General features: G+C 43.0%; 1 protein-coding gene and 1 long non-coding RNA gene across 6 annotated transcripts in view; one reads left to right on the top strand and one right to left on the bottom strand.

Moving 5' to 3' along the window:
- Positions 1 to 10,427, bottom strand: part of LOC118551384 (uncharacterized) — a 149,040-nt gene extending 138,613 nt beyond the window's left edge. The window contains exons 1-3 of one of the 4 annotated variants that reach the window (XR_004925036.2): positions 10,385 to 10,427; positions 9,739 to 9,841; positions 8,530 to 8,895 (exon numbers count right to left, since the gene is read on the bottom strand). This is a non-coding gene — a long non-coding RNA (uncharacterized LOC118551384). Of the gene's footprint in view, positions 1 to 8,529; positions 8,915 to 9,654; positions 10,062 to 10,384 lie in introns of those variants that run through there. The other 3 variants (XR_013446510.1, XR_013446511.1, XR_013446512.1) reach the window with 3 other exon arrangements.
- The window catches only part of NR3C2 (nuclear receptor subfamily 3 group C member 2), a 327,150-nt gene continuing 317,100 nt past the window's right edge, over positions 7,786 to 17,835 (top strand). Inside the window, exons 1-2 of one of the 2 annotated variants that reach the window (XM_078069297.1) lie at positions 7,786 to 8,246; positions 15,849 to 17,607. In XM_078069297.1, the coding sequence (XP_077925423.1) occupies positions 15,851 to 17,607 (1,757 nt within the window). In that variant the 5' untranslated portion in view covers positions 7,786 to 8,246; positions 15,849 to 15,850. Of the gene's footprint in view, positions 8,247 to 10,414; positions 10,549 to 15,848; positions 17,608 to 17,835 lie in introns of those variants that run through there. The other variant, XM_036117125.2, reaches the window with a different exon arrangement.

Genomic DNA, 17,835 nt, shown 5'->3' with positions numbered 1-17,835 from the left:
ATATTGGGTTTTCTTCTGAATTGTTTCCACAACCTATGAATAACATAATGCTCCAATTGGAGTCCACTGCTAACTATAACACCAAGTTTCCTCACAAGTACATATTCTATTCTCCCCTTTTTATCTTGCTCATTCCAGTCAAGTTCGATTTAAGTAACACTAGGAATGTAGCATTATTTTATCTCTGTTGGCTTTACTTGACTGTTCTTTAGGTTCATCTCTATAAATATAGGAATTTCAACTATCTTGACTGAGTTTTATTTTTCAGCTTCTTAAGGAAGGAAAATCCTGCAATGACAAGATCACTTCTTAACAAAGTGATGAAGTTATTATAAGTATAAACAGTAGGCCTGGGCTCCTGAGGCAAATATTAGATATTTCCTCCTATGATAATTGGTTAAAAACTAGGAATGACAACTATGGCTTTGTCAAAATCTTATCACAGCCAATTGATCTAATATTCCCTTCTGATAGGATGAAATCTGAAAAAGAAATCAATTAAAATCTAACTCAAGAGTAATGGATGCATCTTTGTGATACACTCAGTATATAGAGAGAAAAGTGATCTGGACTTGACTACAGTGAACTGTGTGCAAAGATAATTAAAGGACTTGGCTTATCAATTCTCATCTCTCCCAGATAAACCAAAGTTAGTCAGTGCCTTAAGATAATACAGTAATAAACTAATAGGTACTTCCAGAGCCTGAAAGTGATAAAGTACTTCCCAAATACTGATTCAGGGGAGGAATCCAGAGGTCTAGAAAAATCAACATACAGTCCAAGGGGTGTGTATTGAAAGAGAAGGTCCTCGACAGTAATTAGCCAGTCTCGTTATTACAATCATTATGTGATTATGAAGGCCACCCCTACCCTTACTCCTTTTTATCACTACCTGACACTTCCTTTCTTCTGTCTCCTACTTCCTGTTTCTCATCCCCACCCCAGCAGTAGCTGCCAGCAATAACTTAAGCTCCTCAAAATGAGCAGCCTGGGGCCAATTTTTTCATTTACTGTACTCTAGGGCAGTGGTTCCAGATCATCAGCAGCAGCAGCGGCAACCTGGGAACTTATTAGAAAGGCAAATTATTAGGCCCCACCCCATACCTGCTGAATGAGAAACTCTAGGGGTGGGGCCTAGTAATCTCTTTCAACATGGTTTCCAGGTAATTCTGATGCATGCTAAAATTTGAGAATCTCTGTTTCAGGAAAGAGAATTCTTAGAAGTCTGAAATGCTTAAGGACCTCAAGTGAATCACTGATTCTCAAGGGACCTTGAAAATCCTTTGAATTGGAAGCAAGATATTTAATCTTCCAAGGAATCAATCTTGGTATTTTATGACAAAACTCCAAAGGTGGATATTTAGCATTTTTGAGAGCACTTACTAGATCCAAGTACTATGTTAAGCACATATCCTGTTATGGTATCAATAATCTCATTTTACAAATAAGGAAACCTAAATTTAGAAAGATAAGTAATTTGCACTGGGTCGTAAGGTTATTAAGTGATGAAGCCAGAATTCTAAGCTTTGTAAGCTGGCTCTACAGTACTGCTTGATTTGCTGGTTCTGTGAAACGGGGTAGTGAAATATAGCTCTAGGCTAAAAATTTTTGCTTGGATTTTTCATTCAAGAAGATTGAACCTTGGCTCTTTCTTGTACCTTGGGCTTTTTGAATTATCTGCAGAAGTTAGCATTTGTTTACATTTCTCAGTGAGTGTACTCACTGTGATTAATAATATTGATTTAGCTACTTAGTCCATACTTTGTTAATATACTAGTAGTTGTATTTTAGTATTATAATCTCATGGTGCCATGGAAATAACTTATAGTGAATAAAAAGATATGTACATATGATATTGTGTTTTGTTCCTTAGAAGTTTTTATTGAATTATAACAATAATATATATTTTTTACAAATAAAGATAATTTAAAAACTGAATATATTTTCAAACAAAACTTCAGTTCATGTGATACTCAAATTGGAAAGAAAAGCAGTAATTTATAAATGAATGGGGAAGTAGTATATGTTGAAATGATGTGGTTATAATAATAAGTTTCCTGGAATTTTTTTTTGAGATATACAATTATTATAAAAATACATGCTTTCGTATTAAAAATCAAAAAGTCAGATCAAAAGTCATATTCATAAATATATTAGAAAAATCTCAAAACTTTAGGTGCTTATTTGGTCCTTTACACAAGAAAGCAATCTCTACTGTCATTGTATAGAGGCATCATAAGTCTACTTAACTTCTACTTAGAGGACATGGTTCTACTACATTCATGGCAAAGGCCATTAAAAAGCTCTTTTTTTTTTAAGTAATGAACTAGTTTAAATGGAAATATGTCTACTTGTTTTGATAAAATATTAAAGTCTAGCTATAATTAGCACTAAGCACTTCAAAATAGATTGTGGTTTAAATGTTAATAATTGATGTGGCATATACCTTCTATATAGAAAGTGTTTATACATGTTTCATTTTTACACATGGACATTTAATGTCCAAAATTTATGCACCAAGAAAACCATATAATGCTCTGTGAAAAACTGTCAACACCAAAACATTTGCATCTGGCAGGAGTTGGTGCTGGGAAAGAGGAAAGGATATCTAATCACAGTTTTTACTAAAGGTGCATCTATGTCTGTTGAAAAGAAAGTCTTCCCAAGCAATTAAAAATGCTTCATATTGAAAGAGCTAATAGATAAGTGCCCCCAAAAGAGTTAGAAAAAATAAATGCAATATAATAAAAATATCATTTGACATAAGAATGCATTAATTCCCCCACTGTGCCAGCTAGATGAAGTGGGAAATACTCAGCTGCCTTTGTTGGGACAAACTCAAAACTTGGATTAGGTCCTCCAAATGAGTAGATGACCTCTGAATAAGATGATTCAGTAGGCTGCTTTAATAATATACCATTACTCCTACTTGCCTTGGAACAGAAATCACTCAATTTGGGGAGCCTATGGGTGAAAGGCAAATTTGACACTTGCAAAGATTTAGTTTTCATTTGCTTTGTAATGCATTACCCATAGCAAATTTACCTCTATCTTTAGGAATAAAGATGACATCCTCCACGAAGCTTCTTACATTTTTCTGTCTGCTATTTCCAGTGTCATGTATCTGACATATGATAACCTCCCTTTATGAACTCTAATGTTAGGGGAAAGATTTATTCGTTCTGGGTGCCCATATGGCTATTCTTGACCTACTTGCAAATATATGACAAGATATACTGCACATTCTCTTATTCTGACGTTTCTATTTCTGACATTAAACACACCTTTTAAGAATAAAATAATCTTTACTATGTGTACGTAGGCATCAGAAAATTAAAATTTAAAAATCCACTTGGCCTCATTTTATATGGATACCTTATTGCCTGCCCTTGAGGTATTATTAACATTTTATATCACAGAAAATATCTTTTTAATTGTGATTTTCATAGCTAAACATTGAAATCCTGAAGCATTTTGTTTCTTTGCAATCATCTTTGTTAGAATAAAAAAATAGTGTTGATCAAAATGTTGTCTTAGTTGTTACTGACAGCTGTTAAAATGCTGCTAAAAATATAGTGCCAACTACTGAAAAGCTAACTGCTCCTGTGAAGTCCTAATGAGAAATTCTAAATGAGTTTTTCATCAAGTTCAACAGAGACTCTTATGTTTCTCACACCTGACCCACTGGATTGTTTCACTTTTCTGTGGTAGTTATTGCACATAATATCAGAGAAACAGCCCCAAAGCATAGTCCTAATGTGCAAACCATGAATTTATTTATGTAAGATTAGCACAGTTATTTAAAGGTGATGAATTTCCTGTACTAAGCAAAGAAAAAGAAAAAGGCAAGAAATTGAAAATATCTTTATTTTTATTAAAATATACTGCTCTAAGTTCCTCTCCCCCTTTTCAACTACTGTACATTATTTCTAAATTTAGAACATCAGTGTAGGCACAGTGAAATCTGATTTGCTTCTAATAATATGGCATACTAATTGTGATGCATGTGCTGTTGGGTGCTCTGTCATCTCAAAATCTGGCCATAGAAATGTATTAGGTTTATGTATTTTTATTTAAAATGACCACAAAGGAAATTAAGGTAGATAGATGAATAAATAGTTAGGAAAACAAATACAGAAATGAATAACCAACGCTAATAAAAATATTCCAAGTAGTCTAGAAAATTGAGTTTGGTCTATTTTGGATATTAACAAAAACCCTGATATGTTTTGTATTTATCTTCTGGTCCACAATTTCTTATTTGCTTGCAATGTTTATAAACTGTAACATGTGTGTTTTGCAATAAACAAAGAAAAAATTCTATCTTATATTATTCCCCTATTTATCTTCTCTCTCCAATACCCCCCTCCTCTCTCATTCTGACTCTCTCTGTCTTTCTCAACTCTTTCCAACAGCTGGTAAGAGACGGGGCGGGGGGGGGGGGGGTGCGGAAAAGAAAGCCTAGCTTTTTAGAAAGAAAAAAATGCCAGCATGGCTAGGCTTATTAATGAAGTTAACTATGACCAAGAGCTTAGCCTTTAACTTCTAAAAATTATTGAATACAATTAAATTATATTATACCTAATGGTCTTCACTTTCTTGTTGGTAAGTAAAGATACAGAGAGGTATTTAATACATTCCAAAATAAATTCGAAAAGATTTTTTGGGGGGGTGGGTAATGATTTCATGGCTTAAACAACTCTATGCTTTTTTCTTCCCCCAGAGTCAGCTGTTTGAAGAAATGGGATTAGCATCAGGGAACTAAGGGGTGGCTCTGCTAAAGCTAAAATAAAGAGCAAGGGAGAATTTTTTCCAACACAAACTTAGATATTAGGCTTTGTATCTGAAGTTATATAATAGAGGATGTGATGTCACACATGTAAATTGCAAACGCTGAGTCTTGCATTTTATGGTGGCAAACCTCAGGGAGTTTGACACTAATGGGATGAGGGAGGGTGGTGTCCTAAGGTACAGCGACTGTGAACGGAGGGTGATCTATTGTCAAAAGGGAGATAACTATTGCTACTGCTTCAAGATTTAAGAGTATTTGGCAGCTGTAAATTGTCTCTATTTGGAGATTAAGTTCCTTTTCTGTTCCTTTCCTTTCTTAATTTTATTTTTTTAAAAAAACACATTTTCATCCTCTTGCAAAGAGAAAATATACTTATCTAAAAGGATGAAAAGAACAAACTTTGTTGAGACAGCTTAAAAAACAAGTAATGACATTTCTAGGCGTACACTTTTTTAAGGTGATAGGGCTCTTTATTAACAAGCATTGGCACAAAGAATATTTCAAACAACTAGAAAACCCTGCATCCCCATCTTTGATGGAGTCTCTCAGAGGCATCACTTGTGGGGTGATTCCAAGCAAAACAAGTGTCACCTTCTCTTCAGATGAGGGAGCCACAGATATTATCCTGGAGGTGTTCTCCCTTAGGGTGGCACAGAACCACCTCTTGTCTTACAGAGAGCAGAACAAAATAAAGAGAAGAGGGAAACTTAATTGTTCAAACATTTGGGCAAATAGCTAAATAACTTAGATAGCCCCAAAGATTTGCCTATTAATAATTGCAAGATCCCCAAACAGCGCTCCCAAAGGATAAGAGAAGCTGCTATATATGGGCATATGACCCCCCACCCCGCCCCCAACTATTTTGGTGTGAAAAAGTTTCAAAAGAACATTTATATATGCTTAAAAACTCATCTTAGTTTTATAATACCAAATGGTTTTTCAGGTAGGGAAGATAAAAAATTGAGAATGGACAAGAAAAAGCACAGGAAGAAATCTAAATTTCTAAAATGTTGCACTTATAATAACCTACTTTACACCATAGTCTGATCCTTGACAAGTTGTCTGTAATGGAAATTATTGATTAAAATCACAGTAGAGTATTTAGGTAAATAATGTTTATGGTAAATCATTTTTTACAGGGGGAAAGAATAATTGATACCTAATTTACTGATTTTGTAAACAGAATTTACGTCATATAGGTTACCTTAACTAAGAGTTTTCTCTAACACTTCATTATGAAAAATTTCAAGCATACAAAAAAGTTGAAAGAATTTTACAGCCGACACCTGTATACCCACCAACTATATTCTACCATTAATATTGTACTTCAATATACACATGCTTCATCGCATATCTATCCATCCTTCTGTGTATTTTATCAACCCGCCAATGTCAATCCATCTTATTTTTGATGCATTTCAAGATTCAGTTTTTGCAGTCAGGACACTTGTAATTAATTATTAATATGTTCATTTTGAAAATATATATTTATTATTTTGATTTCGCTTAAAATATAATACCTTAAGAACTTCACATTCCCTACAAATAAGGGAACTGAGGCAAAAGTTTGTTTAATTAGAGGCCAAAATGCCACCTTCCGCCATCTAAGAACTGAGTAGTGCCAATACTGTGTGGGTGATGGACCCAAAGCTTTATATTCGGACAGTGGGAATGTGGCTGAAGAAAGGCAGTGATTGTTTTAACAGGGCAGCTCCGAGTTTAACACAGTTTTGCGTGGGAAGAGATTAGCAACTTTCACAGCTATTTAGTAAGAAAATGGGAAAGAACCCTGAAAAGTGCGGGGGGGGGGCGGTTAGGGTGGTGGTCAATAGATCCTGTAGGAAAAGAAGTGCTAAACTGGGAAAGAGGTGTGTGTGGGGGGTCAGTTCGCGGGGTTTAAAAAACTGAATCATAAAGGACAACAAGCAGGGAAGCCTGTAAGGGGTAGTGACTCTATCCCCCCCCCCCCCCCCATTTTCCACCAAGGGTAAGTGTGACAGTGCGGTGGAAGAGTCTGGGGCTGAACCTATATCTCACACACGTGAGTGAGCGTGAACCCGCGCGCGCGCGCGCGCACACACACACACACACACATATATATCCCCTGATGGGGGTGATCTGTGTGGCAGAGAGTGGCGGACGTGCGACTTCGGGGAGGCTCCGGAGTCCGGAGGCAGCAGACTGCTCCGCAGGGCAGAGGGAGTGGGAGAAACCCGGGATCGCGGGTCACAGCTTCATCTTCTGCCCCTCGCCTTGCGCCCGCCTTCGAGGCTCGGTCGCCCCCCTTTCACTTTCGCGTCTGCGTAGGTGTCTGCCCCGGCTGGCGCGAGGGCGCGGGGGCGCGCGGGGCGGCGCGGGGGCGCGCAGCGCTCGCCGAGCTGAGGGGGGAGGGGTCCTGGCGCTGGGCCCCTTCCTCAGCTTGCTCTGCGGAGGCACCACCGTCCGCATCTCAGCCGCTGTCAGAGCTAGGGGACCGGTCGCGGCCGCCGCTTCTCACCAATCTCCCCACACGCCCCCACGCGCAGCCACCGGTCCTTCCTCGGCGCCCCCCCCCCACGTTGGGGGTGGGGCAAAGGCGCCGCAAACTCGAGAGAGGTGGAGAGGAGCAGCCTCACTGGGTGGGCGGCAAGGGAGCACGAAAAGAAACTTTTCACTCCCGCCCCCCGCGCGTGGTCCCCAACCCGTGCCGCCCCCCGCGGCTGGGGACTGCACCTGAGGCCGGGGCGCGAGCTCAGGCCCAGACTTTGGGAGGACGTGGGAAGTGGTGGAGGGAGGGTTACGTGCATTGGGGGTTCCGTTTTCCCTCGGCCTCCTTGCCGCCAGGGGCCAGGGTGAGAGGGCAACCAGCCACTGGCGCCCCCATCCCGATTTCCCACCAGCCGGTGGCTGGACGCTTTGCAGCCTCCTCCCGCTGCTGAGGGTGTGACCCGGGGAGGGGGCCGCGGCGCCGCGGGCTCCCCCTGCGGCCGCCCCCTCACATACACACAGACACACACGCTCCGCCGCCGGAGCTGTCACCGGCCACCCCAGGCCCGAAGAGGGGGCGCGGAGAGCCGCGCTGCGGGACTCAGGCGTGGAATCATCCCGCCGTACTTCCCGGCTTCCAGGGCCGCCGCCGTCAACGCCCGGGAGACCAGCAGCCCCGGGAGAGGGGCCCGCTTGAGGCCGGGCCGCCGCTGCTGGGGGCGGGCGGGCGCCCGCGTCCCCTTCTGCGCGATTTGGCGCCGCCGCCTCTCCTCCTCCTGCGGGGTAACAACACTACTGATCTATTGCTCTACCCAACGTCAGTAGGGCCACTGCCGGGATTATCATCCTCTCCATCCTTACCGCCGATCTGCTAATATTGGACTTGCTGGTGGCGGCGCCGGCGGCGGCGGGAGTCTCGCTGCCCTCACCCCCACCCTACCCCCCCCCCCGCCCCGCGCCCCAGCTTCCCCACCATGTCCTAGAAAAGGTGAGTGCAGCGACAGTCACTTTGCGCTGACAGCGGTGGGAGGGGGCCCGGGGAGCGCAGAGGCGGCCCTTGGGAAGACAGGGTCCGCGTAGAGGGCGCCGGTGGGCGAACCGAGGTGGGCTGTGGGCAGGAGACCAGGTGCCCGCCAGGCCGCCTCCGGGCAGGGGTGCTGGGCGACAGGCGAGCGATCGCGGCGGTTGTCCCTGCAAAATATAACCTAGATTTTGCAAGAAGCTGAGATCCAGGGCAAGACCGGCCCTCCGTAAAGGAGGTAAAAACTTAGTAAAAGAGACACGTCCATTCCTTTAATAATGAGTAATTTGTCAGCGCAGGCTGAGCCACCGCCTCCTCGCCTGCCCGGGCGCTAGCTAGGTTCCGGACTCCCTAGCTCCTGCCTGCCGCCCGCGGTCGGCCCGGTGCGATCGATGCCAGGCTGCTTGCCTGGCCGGGAGAGCGCGCGTGACGGCGGGCCCCGCGGGAAAGTTGGGACACTTGGCTGGGACTCCCGGCTGCAGGGTCCCGGGGGCCGCTCCGCGCAGGGGACGGCTGAGCACCGGAGTCGCCCCCGCCGCCAGGGAGTTCCCTACCTGGAGCGGCGGCGAATTCGAGTCTTCCTGGGTTCGGGGTCTGGAATCCCGAAGCTTAATTACTGTAAAGAGAGGAGGGGCCTTTGGGCACAGACAGGTTGACCCCCCCCCCCACCCTCCGACTTTGGCGGGTGCGAGGCAAGGGTGAGGCGGGAGGCTGCACAGCTGCCACCACCGGGCTGCGGGTCGCCGAGGGCCGGGGGACCAGATTTAGGTGTGTACGTCACTGGTGCTGACTCCGGGCCAGCCGGGAGCCCAAAACGGAGCCTCAGACGCGGAGTCTCAAAGTCCTTAGAAATCAAAGTTAAAGAAGCCCTTCCTTTTGCTTAGTAACTACAGCGTTTGGGTGGGCGAGAGGAGAGTCGAGATGGGGGCGGTTGGAGGGAAACCGAAATTTCTTCTTGCAGACACTCGATCCTTAGAAAACACTGATTTCTTCCCCCTCCTGTGTGTTTCTCCCAATTATGTGCACCCCTCCCACCCATTATAAAGAAGTGAATATCCTCGATGGTAAGCTTTCAAATTGAGCTAGTGGAAAAATCCAATACTAAACTAATAAATGCACCAACAAAATCATAAAGGAGAGCAGCAGCTCTTGACCCTGGCACTTTTTTTTTTTTTTTTTTTTTTTGATGGGGTGGGAGAGACGCTGCGTTTAAAGGGCTTTGGCTGCACTGAAATCACCCGCTTTTCCTGCACGGTTAAAACAAGGAAATTCAAATCGAGTGGGAACGTGATCCTCTTGCTCGCTGGCAGCGACGCTGCGGCTGCTCGGCTGAGAGGTAACTCGCAAGACCGAGGAAAGGGGCGGGGAGAGGAACCTTAGGGGTCGGGTAAAGCCCACTAGGAGTCCTCCCCTGCGCGCGGACGCTGTGGGCGGTGCCTGGGTCAGGGCTGCCGCTCACCTGGCGCTGCAGGTGGAGAGCATGAGGGACCAACACCTTGACTGGATCTCGGAAAAACCGACTTCTTCCGCGTCACCACACTTTTAACGTCTTTCCAGATAGCCTGAGGTCAGCCAGGAGGAGAGTCAGGTGGGCGCGAGCAAGTTTGGGGCAGTCGAGCGAGAGGGGCGGGGGGCAGCGTGTGGAGGGTGCCTAGTGCCCAGTGTCGTAGCTGCCGCCCGGCACCTCAAGCGCCCGCCGTGGCTGCGGCTTTAAGGGAGCTGCCGAGTCTAGGCTGTGTCGCAGCAACTTTGTATCAGTCATGTCGCCCTCCTGGTGACTGACAGCCGGGATTGTCCAATGAGAAACTCGCCTGGCCTGTGCGGCGTGGAGCCTTGCTTCCCTCCGGGCCAATAGGAAGGGCTCAGGGGGGCGGGATAGCAACCTGAACTTTATCTGGACATGTGACCACCCCGGCCCTGGAGCTGGCCCACTCCCCCTCCGGGCTTTCGCCCGCCCTCTCTCCCTCTCTCCCTTCCCACTTCGCCAGTCCTGGCCCTGGCCCTGGCCCTGCCCCCTCCTCTCCGCCCCTCCGCGCCCGGGGTGTCATTGGACCGGGGAGACGCAAGCCAACTTCAGGCTGCTCGGAGGAAGCCCGTGCAGTCACCTGGGTGCAAGAGCGTTGCTGCCTCGGGCTCTCTCGCTGCAGGGAGAGCGGCACTCGCTGGCCTGGATGTGGTTGGATTTAGGGGGGCTCCGCAGCAGGGGTGTCGTGGCGTTGGCGAGCGCTGCAACAGGTAGACGCCGAGAGACGGACCCCGGCCGAGGCAGGTGTGTAGGGGTGCGCCGCGGGGCGCCGCTTGCCGGACTCGGCTTGTGGCCGCGGCGCGGGAGCGTGCACTTTGCAGGGAGAAGTGGCTGCGTAATCCGGAGGCACAGTCAGTATGGTGCTGTGTGCTTGTTGTTTTGTTTTGGTTTTCCACTTTTTACCCCCTTTGGCCGCCAGAGGACTATTTTGGGAAAGTTTGGCCACTTTGGATAAATGCCCTCTAACGAGCAGCTTTCAACCGCCTTTGGCAGTGGGAGGTCTACCTCCCTTCTCTTTCCCCAAGGATGAATTTCGGATCGTTTTCCTTATACAATTTTTTTAAAGGACGTTTGAATAATATTTCTTTCCTCTATCAATTGCGGAAGCACCCAAATCTTAGCTGGAGGTGTAGTAGATAAGGGCAGTTGAAGGAGATACAGATCCTGATGTAGCCTGTAAGAAGAGGGCTCTGGAAATTAGTGCATTTCCCGTTCCCTAGTATTTATAAAACTCTTGAGAGAGGCTAATGCTTTCTGTGGCAGCAGTAGGAATTCTAAAGGCAGGGGAGAAAGGATGAAGCTTCTTTAGGTGTCATCCGTACCCTACTATACTGAATTTAGGTGCATGGCTTTTCCTACTGAATTTTAAAAGACTCGGTTTAAATCATAATGGTTTATGGCACCTTCAGTTTTAACTATTTATTATAACCTAGAAGTTAGAAAAACTTTGATAGCAGACAAGTTTTGAAAGCGGTGAATTTCTAATGCACTTAAATTGCTTTTTAACATTTGTATGGCCATTTCTTTAGGTGCTGTTATTGATGGTATTTACATAGTAATGATAACAGCGTTCTCCATCTGTGAAGTTTTAATTTTATGTTTGAGTTCATGGCACACTATCGTTGAAATGCCTGAGGATAGGAGTTTAAAAAAAAGGGGGGGGAGCTTTTTCCTTTAAGGGAGACGTAGTTTGGCTTGGGGATTTTGGAAAGATCAGGTGGCTCAGTGAATTAGGTGAGTGAATAGAAATCAGGTGTGCTCAGTTCTAACTGGTTCTCCCGCTCTCTTAGGTGACCTTGGGCAGGTTTCTATCATTTACCTCATGTATAAAAGAGGAGAACATAATAATAGTTCTGTAGTAGGTATGACAGAAAAATAGTTACATACAGCAAACTTTCACAGCGATGCAACCAGTGAAAATTGTGAAATTCTTAAGGTTCTGTCTTTTAAGATGCCGTATTGCAGTGAAATAACTATAGAAAATATGTTTTAAATGGGACTGTGTTTTGGGGGGTATTAAAAGTGAAAGTGTTTTCAGACAAAATACAAATTCACAAGAATCTTTGTTAGTATTCCTGAAAAAAAAAACAAAACCGCTATTTCCTTATGGAAAAGCGCAATTTAACACAGACTGTAAAACATAAAAATTTTAAAGTCAGGTTTTTCCTTTGCCAAAATAGTGTTTAAGAGCATATGAATGGCTTAAGGTAGAACTTTTGTCAGTGCTTTTCCTTACTTCTGTGAAATTTCCTTTATGTTTTGGGGGAGGCCATTTGCATGAAAATTAAAGGGTCAAAATAGTTTTTGTCTTTGTCCCAAGAGAGCCTCTGTTATAGTTTCTGCTGTAAGGGAGACAAGTCTGATTTTATATAAGCTAGATATGTATACATGAAGTGCCTGCTTCGTCATCTAGTTAGTAACAAAAACTTTCCCTTTACCCTCTGGGTATTAAGTTCTATGAGGAGTATAATCATCAACTAGTATTTTCAGTATTTATTACTAAGTTCAGGTTAACTGAAATTCTGCTCAAGCCATGGTTATTATGCCATTTCCAAAAAGACAACCAGGCTTTCCTGGACTACATAGGAAATAAATGCCTAACCTCATCTATTTGTTTACAGAGAAGACTGATTAAAATAATGGGAACTCAGCATAAAATATTTTAATACTCCTAAGTTTTTAAAAACTCTGATCTTTAAAAATGTTTCCAGTGGAAGCCATGCAGATACTAGATGTTCTCTATTTTTTTGTGCCTGACAGTTGCCAGCCTTTATTTACTTTGTTGAGAGGTGCGTTTAAAGTTGGTAGATGAAGACAGTACCTTACACAGAACTAATTTAGATTTCAGCAAAGCCTTTTGCAAATTCTTTAATGATAGCCCTGTCAATAACATGGTGAAATGCAGGCTGTTTTATGTTATTGTTAAGAGTTCAAGGCTAGCCAAACAGGACTTGGAAAGTTGTGATCAGCTGCATGATGTTAGTGATAAGGTGCTTCCTTGTAGAGTGCTTTAAGATTGTACTTGCCGGCTATCTCCCATTTAGATTCTCTTTGAATCTTCATGTAGCTTCACAAGTCTGAGATTTGACTCCTGCTTTAGGGCAGAGTGATGAAACGCATCCCTTAGAATATTAGTAGGTGTTGTGGAAAAAGGGGGCAGTGGCCAAGTTATTTAGGGGATGCTGGAATAAAAAGAAACAGGTTTCTGCACTGTAAAACTTCTCAGAAGTTTAGCATGCAGATTTACACTGTGAAACTTCAGAAAAGCAATAAGTGATCATCTTTTCCAAAAGAACATTTGGAGGATGGATTTTTGGAAAGGGATCTGAAGATAGGGATTCTCCTTTCAGACTGTTGCTTAGGGTGGGGGTGGGGTGTGGGGGGAGTGGAGATGAGAAAGGAAGCTGTAGGTGGAAGGTGGGGAGGCTGGAGACTTTGGATGTCTCTGGCAAGGGGCCCTAGGCAAGGGTGACCTGCAGGCATTAGGGTAGAGGGTTGTGCAGTTTACTGAGATAGGGAATGTGGGTTTATGGACAGGGTTCAGGGCGGGAGGTGGGGGGTGGTGATACACAGAAGATGTTCAGTTTTGAACATGAATTGACATGTTTCTTGTGTTTAATGAATTTGGACCTGAAACATCTATACCTTAGATGTGCATCTATTCAAGTTTGGTATGGGGAGGACAGAATATTCTTAGGTAGAAGTAGAAGTGCAGAATGCTTGAATTTGCAACCTATGGTTACAGCTAAATTGTTTTTCAGTAAAGTAGAAAAGGTCAGTATTAGCAGTTTAAGTCCCATTTCAATACATATATATACGTATGTATGTATATATATATATATATATGTATATATATATATATTTCAACTTGTCTTTTATCCACACTAAACTTTTTGGCTGGCATTACCAGATAAACACCTCAACTGTTGTAATTTGATTTATTTTCCCCTGTTTTGTGTTGACTTGTGATTAGGAATTTATAGAATAATGTTCTTTAAATAAAAGGTTACATGCTAGATTTTAGTAGTCACAAATTGACTTGATTATAAGAGCTAACATTTTTTTTTATTTGTACTGGGCTATCTGCTTGGGATGCAGTGGTGAAATTAACAAAGTTTCTGCCTCCTGAGAACTTAAAATGTAGTGTAGAATACAGAGAAGTAAGAGATAATTAAAATAACTTAGACAATTTAGGCATTACATGTCATTATAGAGCCTTGTGATATCTATTGCCAATTTATTTAGTAGAGCCATTCTATTATTTTTCTATGTTAATTACTATAAGTTCTGTAGCAGAAGGACTTCCTAGTCTCTTTTCCTGAGGGGAAGCTAGAGGGAATGGGGGTAGTGAGTGGCCAAGGGAGAAGAGGATGAGAGGCCTAAAGTAATATTGGTGTACAGAACTGCAGAAACTTCATCAGACTTTTATCTGGGTCATGGATTGTTGACACACCTGAAAGGATTTGAAAAATGCATACATAATGATTTTAGCAGTTTTGTATATTAAAATGTACAAATGAAATTTTTACTAAGAATGAGTTAATTTTCTTTAAGATAGGTTTCTTTAGAGTGGTTGGTTCTCAAAGCAGGGGGCATTTGGCAATGTCTGGAGACATTTGTGGTTGTCACAGCTGGATATGGGGAGTGCTACTTGCACATAGTGGGTAGGTGTCCGGGATATTGCTAAACATCTTACAATGCATAGGACAGACCTTCACCACAAAGAATCATCAGGCCCAAAATGTCAGTAGTGCCAAGGTTGAGATACCTTGGTGTAGAGAGAGACCTGGGATCAAATTCCAGCTCTGCCACATAGATATGTGGCCTGTGCCTTGGTTTCCCCAATGTATCATTTGGATACTACTTTAGTCAATCTCATAGGGTTTTTAGTGTGAATAAGAGGCTCATAATGTGGCATCGGATTATATAGTACATAGGATTATATAAATATAACCTATTACAATTATTTTGTCTATGAAATATATATAGAGAGCCAATAGATATGATTGTATATCTAAAAAAAAAAAAAACACCTGTGGGCTTCCTGAGGATGAGGACTGTGCCTGTTTTGTTTATCACTACAGATTCAGTGACTGGTTGTAGGCCCAGGATGTAGCACACACTTGGTAAATATTTGTTGAATGAATGAACACATAAATTGTCAGGACTCATCTCAAACTTCTTCCATTTACTGCTGAAAATAAAACTGTCTCTGCTGGAAGTCTTTATAGTAGAGGTACCACTAAGTAAGGATGCGTGTCAAAGTCCCTGCCAGCATTGAAATACGGAGAATCTCGTGCTGACATTCCCGAGCTATCATACTGCCTCTCTATGGAGCTATGGACCATCTTAATTAATCAGGATACATGAATCTTTACTTTTCAAAACTGACATTACGTTATCCTCATCACTAATCCATTTTAAGAAAGTCTTATTTTTTTAAAAAATAATTCTTAAATTATTTTTCCTGTGATTCACTTGATAACTTTAATTTCGTATTGAGAAAGGGTAACATTGATTGTATTTCCGTATTGTTTTTAATAAAGCCATGTATTAGATATGGAAAGCAGCTTCCATATGCTTGAAAGACTCAAAGGTTTTGGAGTTAGAAGATTTAGTTTTAAACCCAACTTCATCACTTACCACATCTTTGACCTTGGGCAAGTCACCCACATCACTAAGCCCTTCCTTTCCTCCTTGCCTGCCTCATCAGTCCCCAGGATTACTCAGAATATTAAATAAGTTAACATTTATAGATATTCTTTGCAAATCTAAAGGCTGTGTTATAGCAAACATGTTACTTTTATTTAGATGCAAAATAATTTTATATGATTGCTGCTTATAGTCTAGCTTCTGGACAAGTTATATAGTCAGTACTGTTATAACAGCACCTAAAAAGGTAACAATTTTAATGTAACTAGAAGTAATGCTTATAAGTAGAATATGTATGTATAGCTTAGTAAATGGAATTTTAGAATGTCTTCTAGAGTAATATTGCTATAAATGACTCTAATTCAATTTTTTAATATAAATTTATTTGTTAGCTATGGAGACCAAAGGCTACCACAGTCTCCCTGAAGGTCTAGATATGGAAAGACGGTGGGGTCAAGTTTCTCAGGCTGTGGAACATTCTTCCCTGGGACCTACAGAGAGGACCGATGAGAATAACTACATGGAGATTGTCAACGTAAGCTGTGTTTCCGGTGCTATTCCAAACAACAGTACTCAAGGAAGCAGCAAAGAAAAACACGAACTACTCCCTTGCCTTCAGCAAGACATTAATCGGTCTGGGATTTTAACATCTGATATTAAAACTGAGCTGGAGTCTAAGGAACTTTCAGCAACTGTAGCTGAGTCCATGGGTTTATACATGGATTCCGTAAGAGATGCCGACTACACCTATGATCAGCAGAACCAACAAGGAAGCATGAGTCCAGCAAAGATTTATCAAAATGTTGAACAGCTGGTGAAATTTTACAAAGAAAATGGCCATCATCCGTCCACTCTAGGTGGTGTGAACAGGCCCTTGAGATCCTTCATGTCTGACTCTGGGAGCTCTGTGAATGGTGGGGTCATGCGTGCCATTGTTAAAAGCCCTATTATGTGTCATGAGAAGAGCCCATCTGTTTGCAGCCCTCTGAACATGACATCTTCAGTCTGCAGCCCTGCTGGAATCAGCTCTGTGTCCTCCACCTCTGCCAGCTTTGGCAGTTTCACAGTGCACAGCCCTATCACCCAGGGGACTCCTTTGACATGCTCCCCTAATGTTGAAAATCGAGGCTCCAGGTCACACAGCCCAGCACACGCCAGCAATGTGGGCTCTCCTCTCTCAAGTCCATTAAGTAGCATGAAATCCCCAATATCCAGCCCTCCGAGTCATTGCAGCGTAAAATCGCCGGTCTCCAGTCCTAATAATGTTACTCTGCGATCCTCTGTGTCTAGCCCTGCAAACATCAACAACTCAAGGTGCTCTGTTTCCAGCCCTTCCAACACAAATAACAGATCCACGCTTTCCAGTCCAACTGCTAGTACTGTGGGATCTATCTGTAGCCCTGTAAACAATGCCTTCAGCTACACTGCTTCTGGCACCCCTGCTGGATCCGGTGCAGCCCGGGATGTGGCTCCTAGTCCAGACACACAGGAGAAAGGTGCTCAAGAGGTCCCCTTTCCTAAGAGTGAGGAAGTAGAGAATGCCATCTCCAACGGTGTGACTGGTCAGCTTAACATTGTCCAGTACATAAAACCGGAGCCAGATGGAGCTTTTAGCAGCTCATGTCTAGGAGGAAATAGCAAAATAAATTCTGATTCCCCATTCTCAGTACCAATAAAACAAGAATCAACCAAGCATTCATGTTCAGGCACCTCTTTTAAAGGGAATCCAGCAGTAAACCCATTTCCATTTATGGATGGCTCATATTTTTCCTTTATGGATGATAAAGACTATTATTCTCTATCAGGAATTTTAGGACCACCTGTGCCCGGCTTTGATGGTAACTGTGAAGGCAGTGGATTCCCAATGGGTATTAAACAGGAACCGGATGATGGGAGCTATTACCCAGAGGCCAGCATCCCTTCATCTGCTATTGTTGGTGTGAATTCGGGTGGACAGTCCTTTCACTACAGGATTGGTGCCCAAGGTACAATATCTTTATCACGATCGGCAAGAGACCAATCTTTCCAACACCTGAGTTCCTTTCCTCCTGTTAATACTTTAGTGGAGTCATGGAAATCACATGGCGACCTGTCATCTAGAAGAAGTGATGGATATCCAGTTCTAGAATACATTCCAGAAAATGTAACAAGGTAAGTTGGTTTTTTCCTCCTTTTTTGAAAATCATGGCTTTATAAAATGTTGAAAAAGTTTTTATAATTGATAAATTTAAACATGTTTCAGTTTACTGTTTTACATGTTTTCAGCATGGTCATTTAGTGCCCCCTCTTTCCTTGTTGGTATAATGTTACTGCTTTTTTGAAGTAGAGCAACAAAAAATTCTTATAATCTTTTAGAAAATATTTGTGTTGATTGTGAAG

This window comes from Halichoerus grypus, chromosome 3, assembly GCF_964656455.1.
Source record: "Halichoerus grypus chromosome 3, mHalGry1.hap1.1, whole genome shotgun sequence".
NCBI classification, from domain to species: Eukaryota; Metazoa; Chordata; class Mammalia; order Carnivora; family Phocidae; genus Halichoerus; species Halichoerus grypus.
Note: the sequence above shows the minus strand (reverse complement) of the source record. Positions and strands in the feature narration are given on the sequence as shown.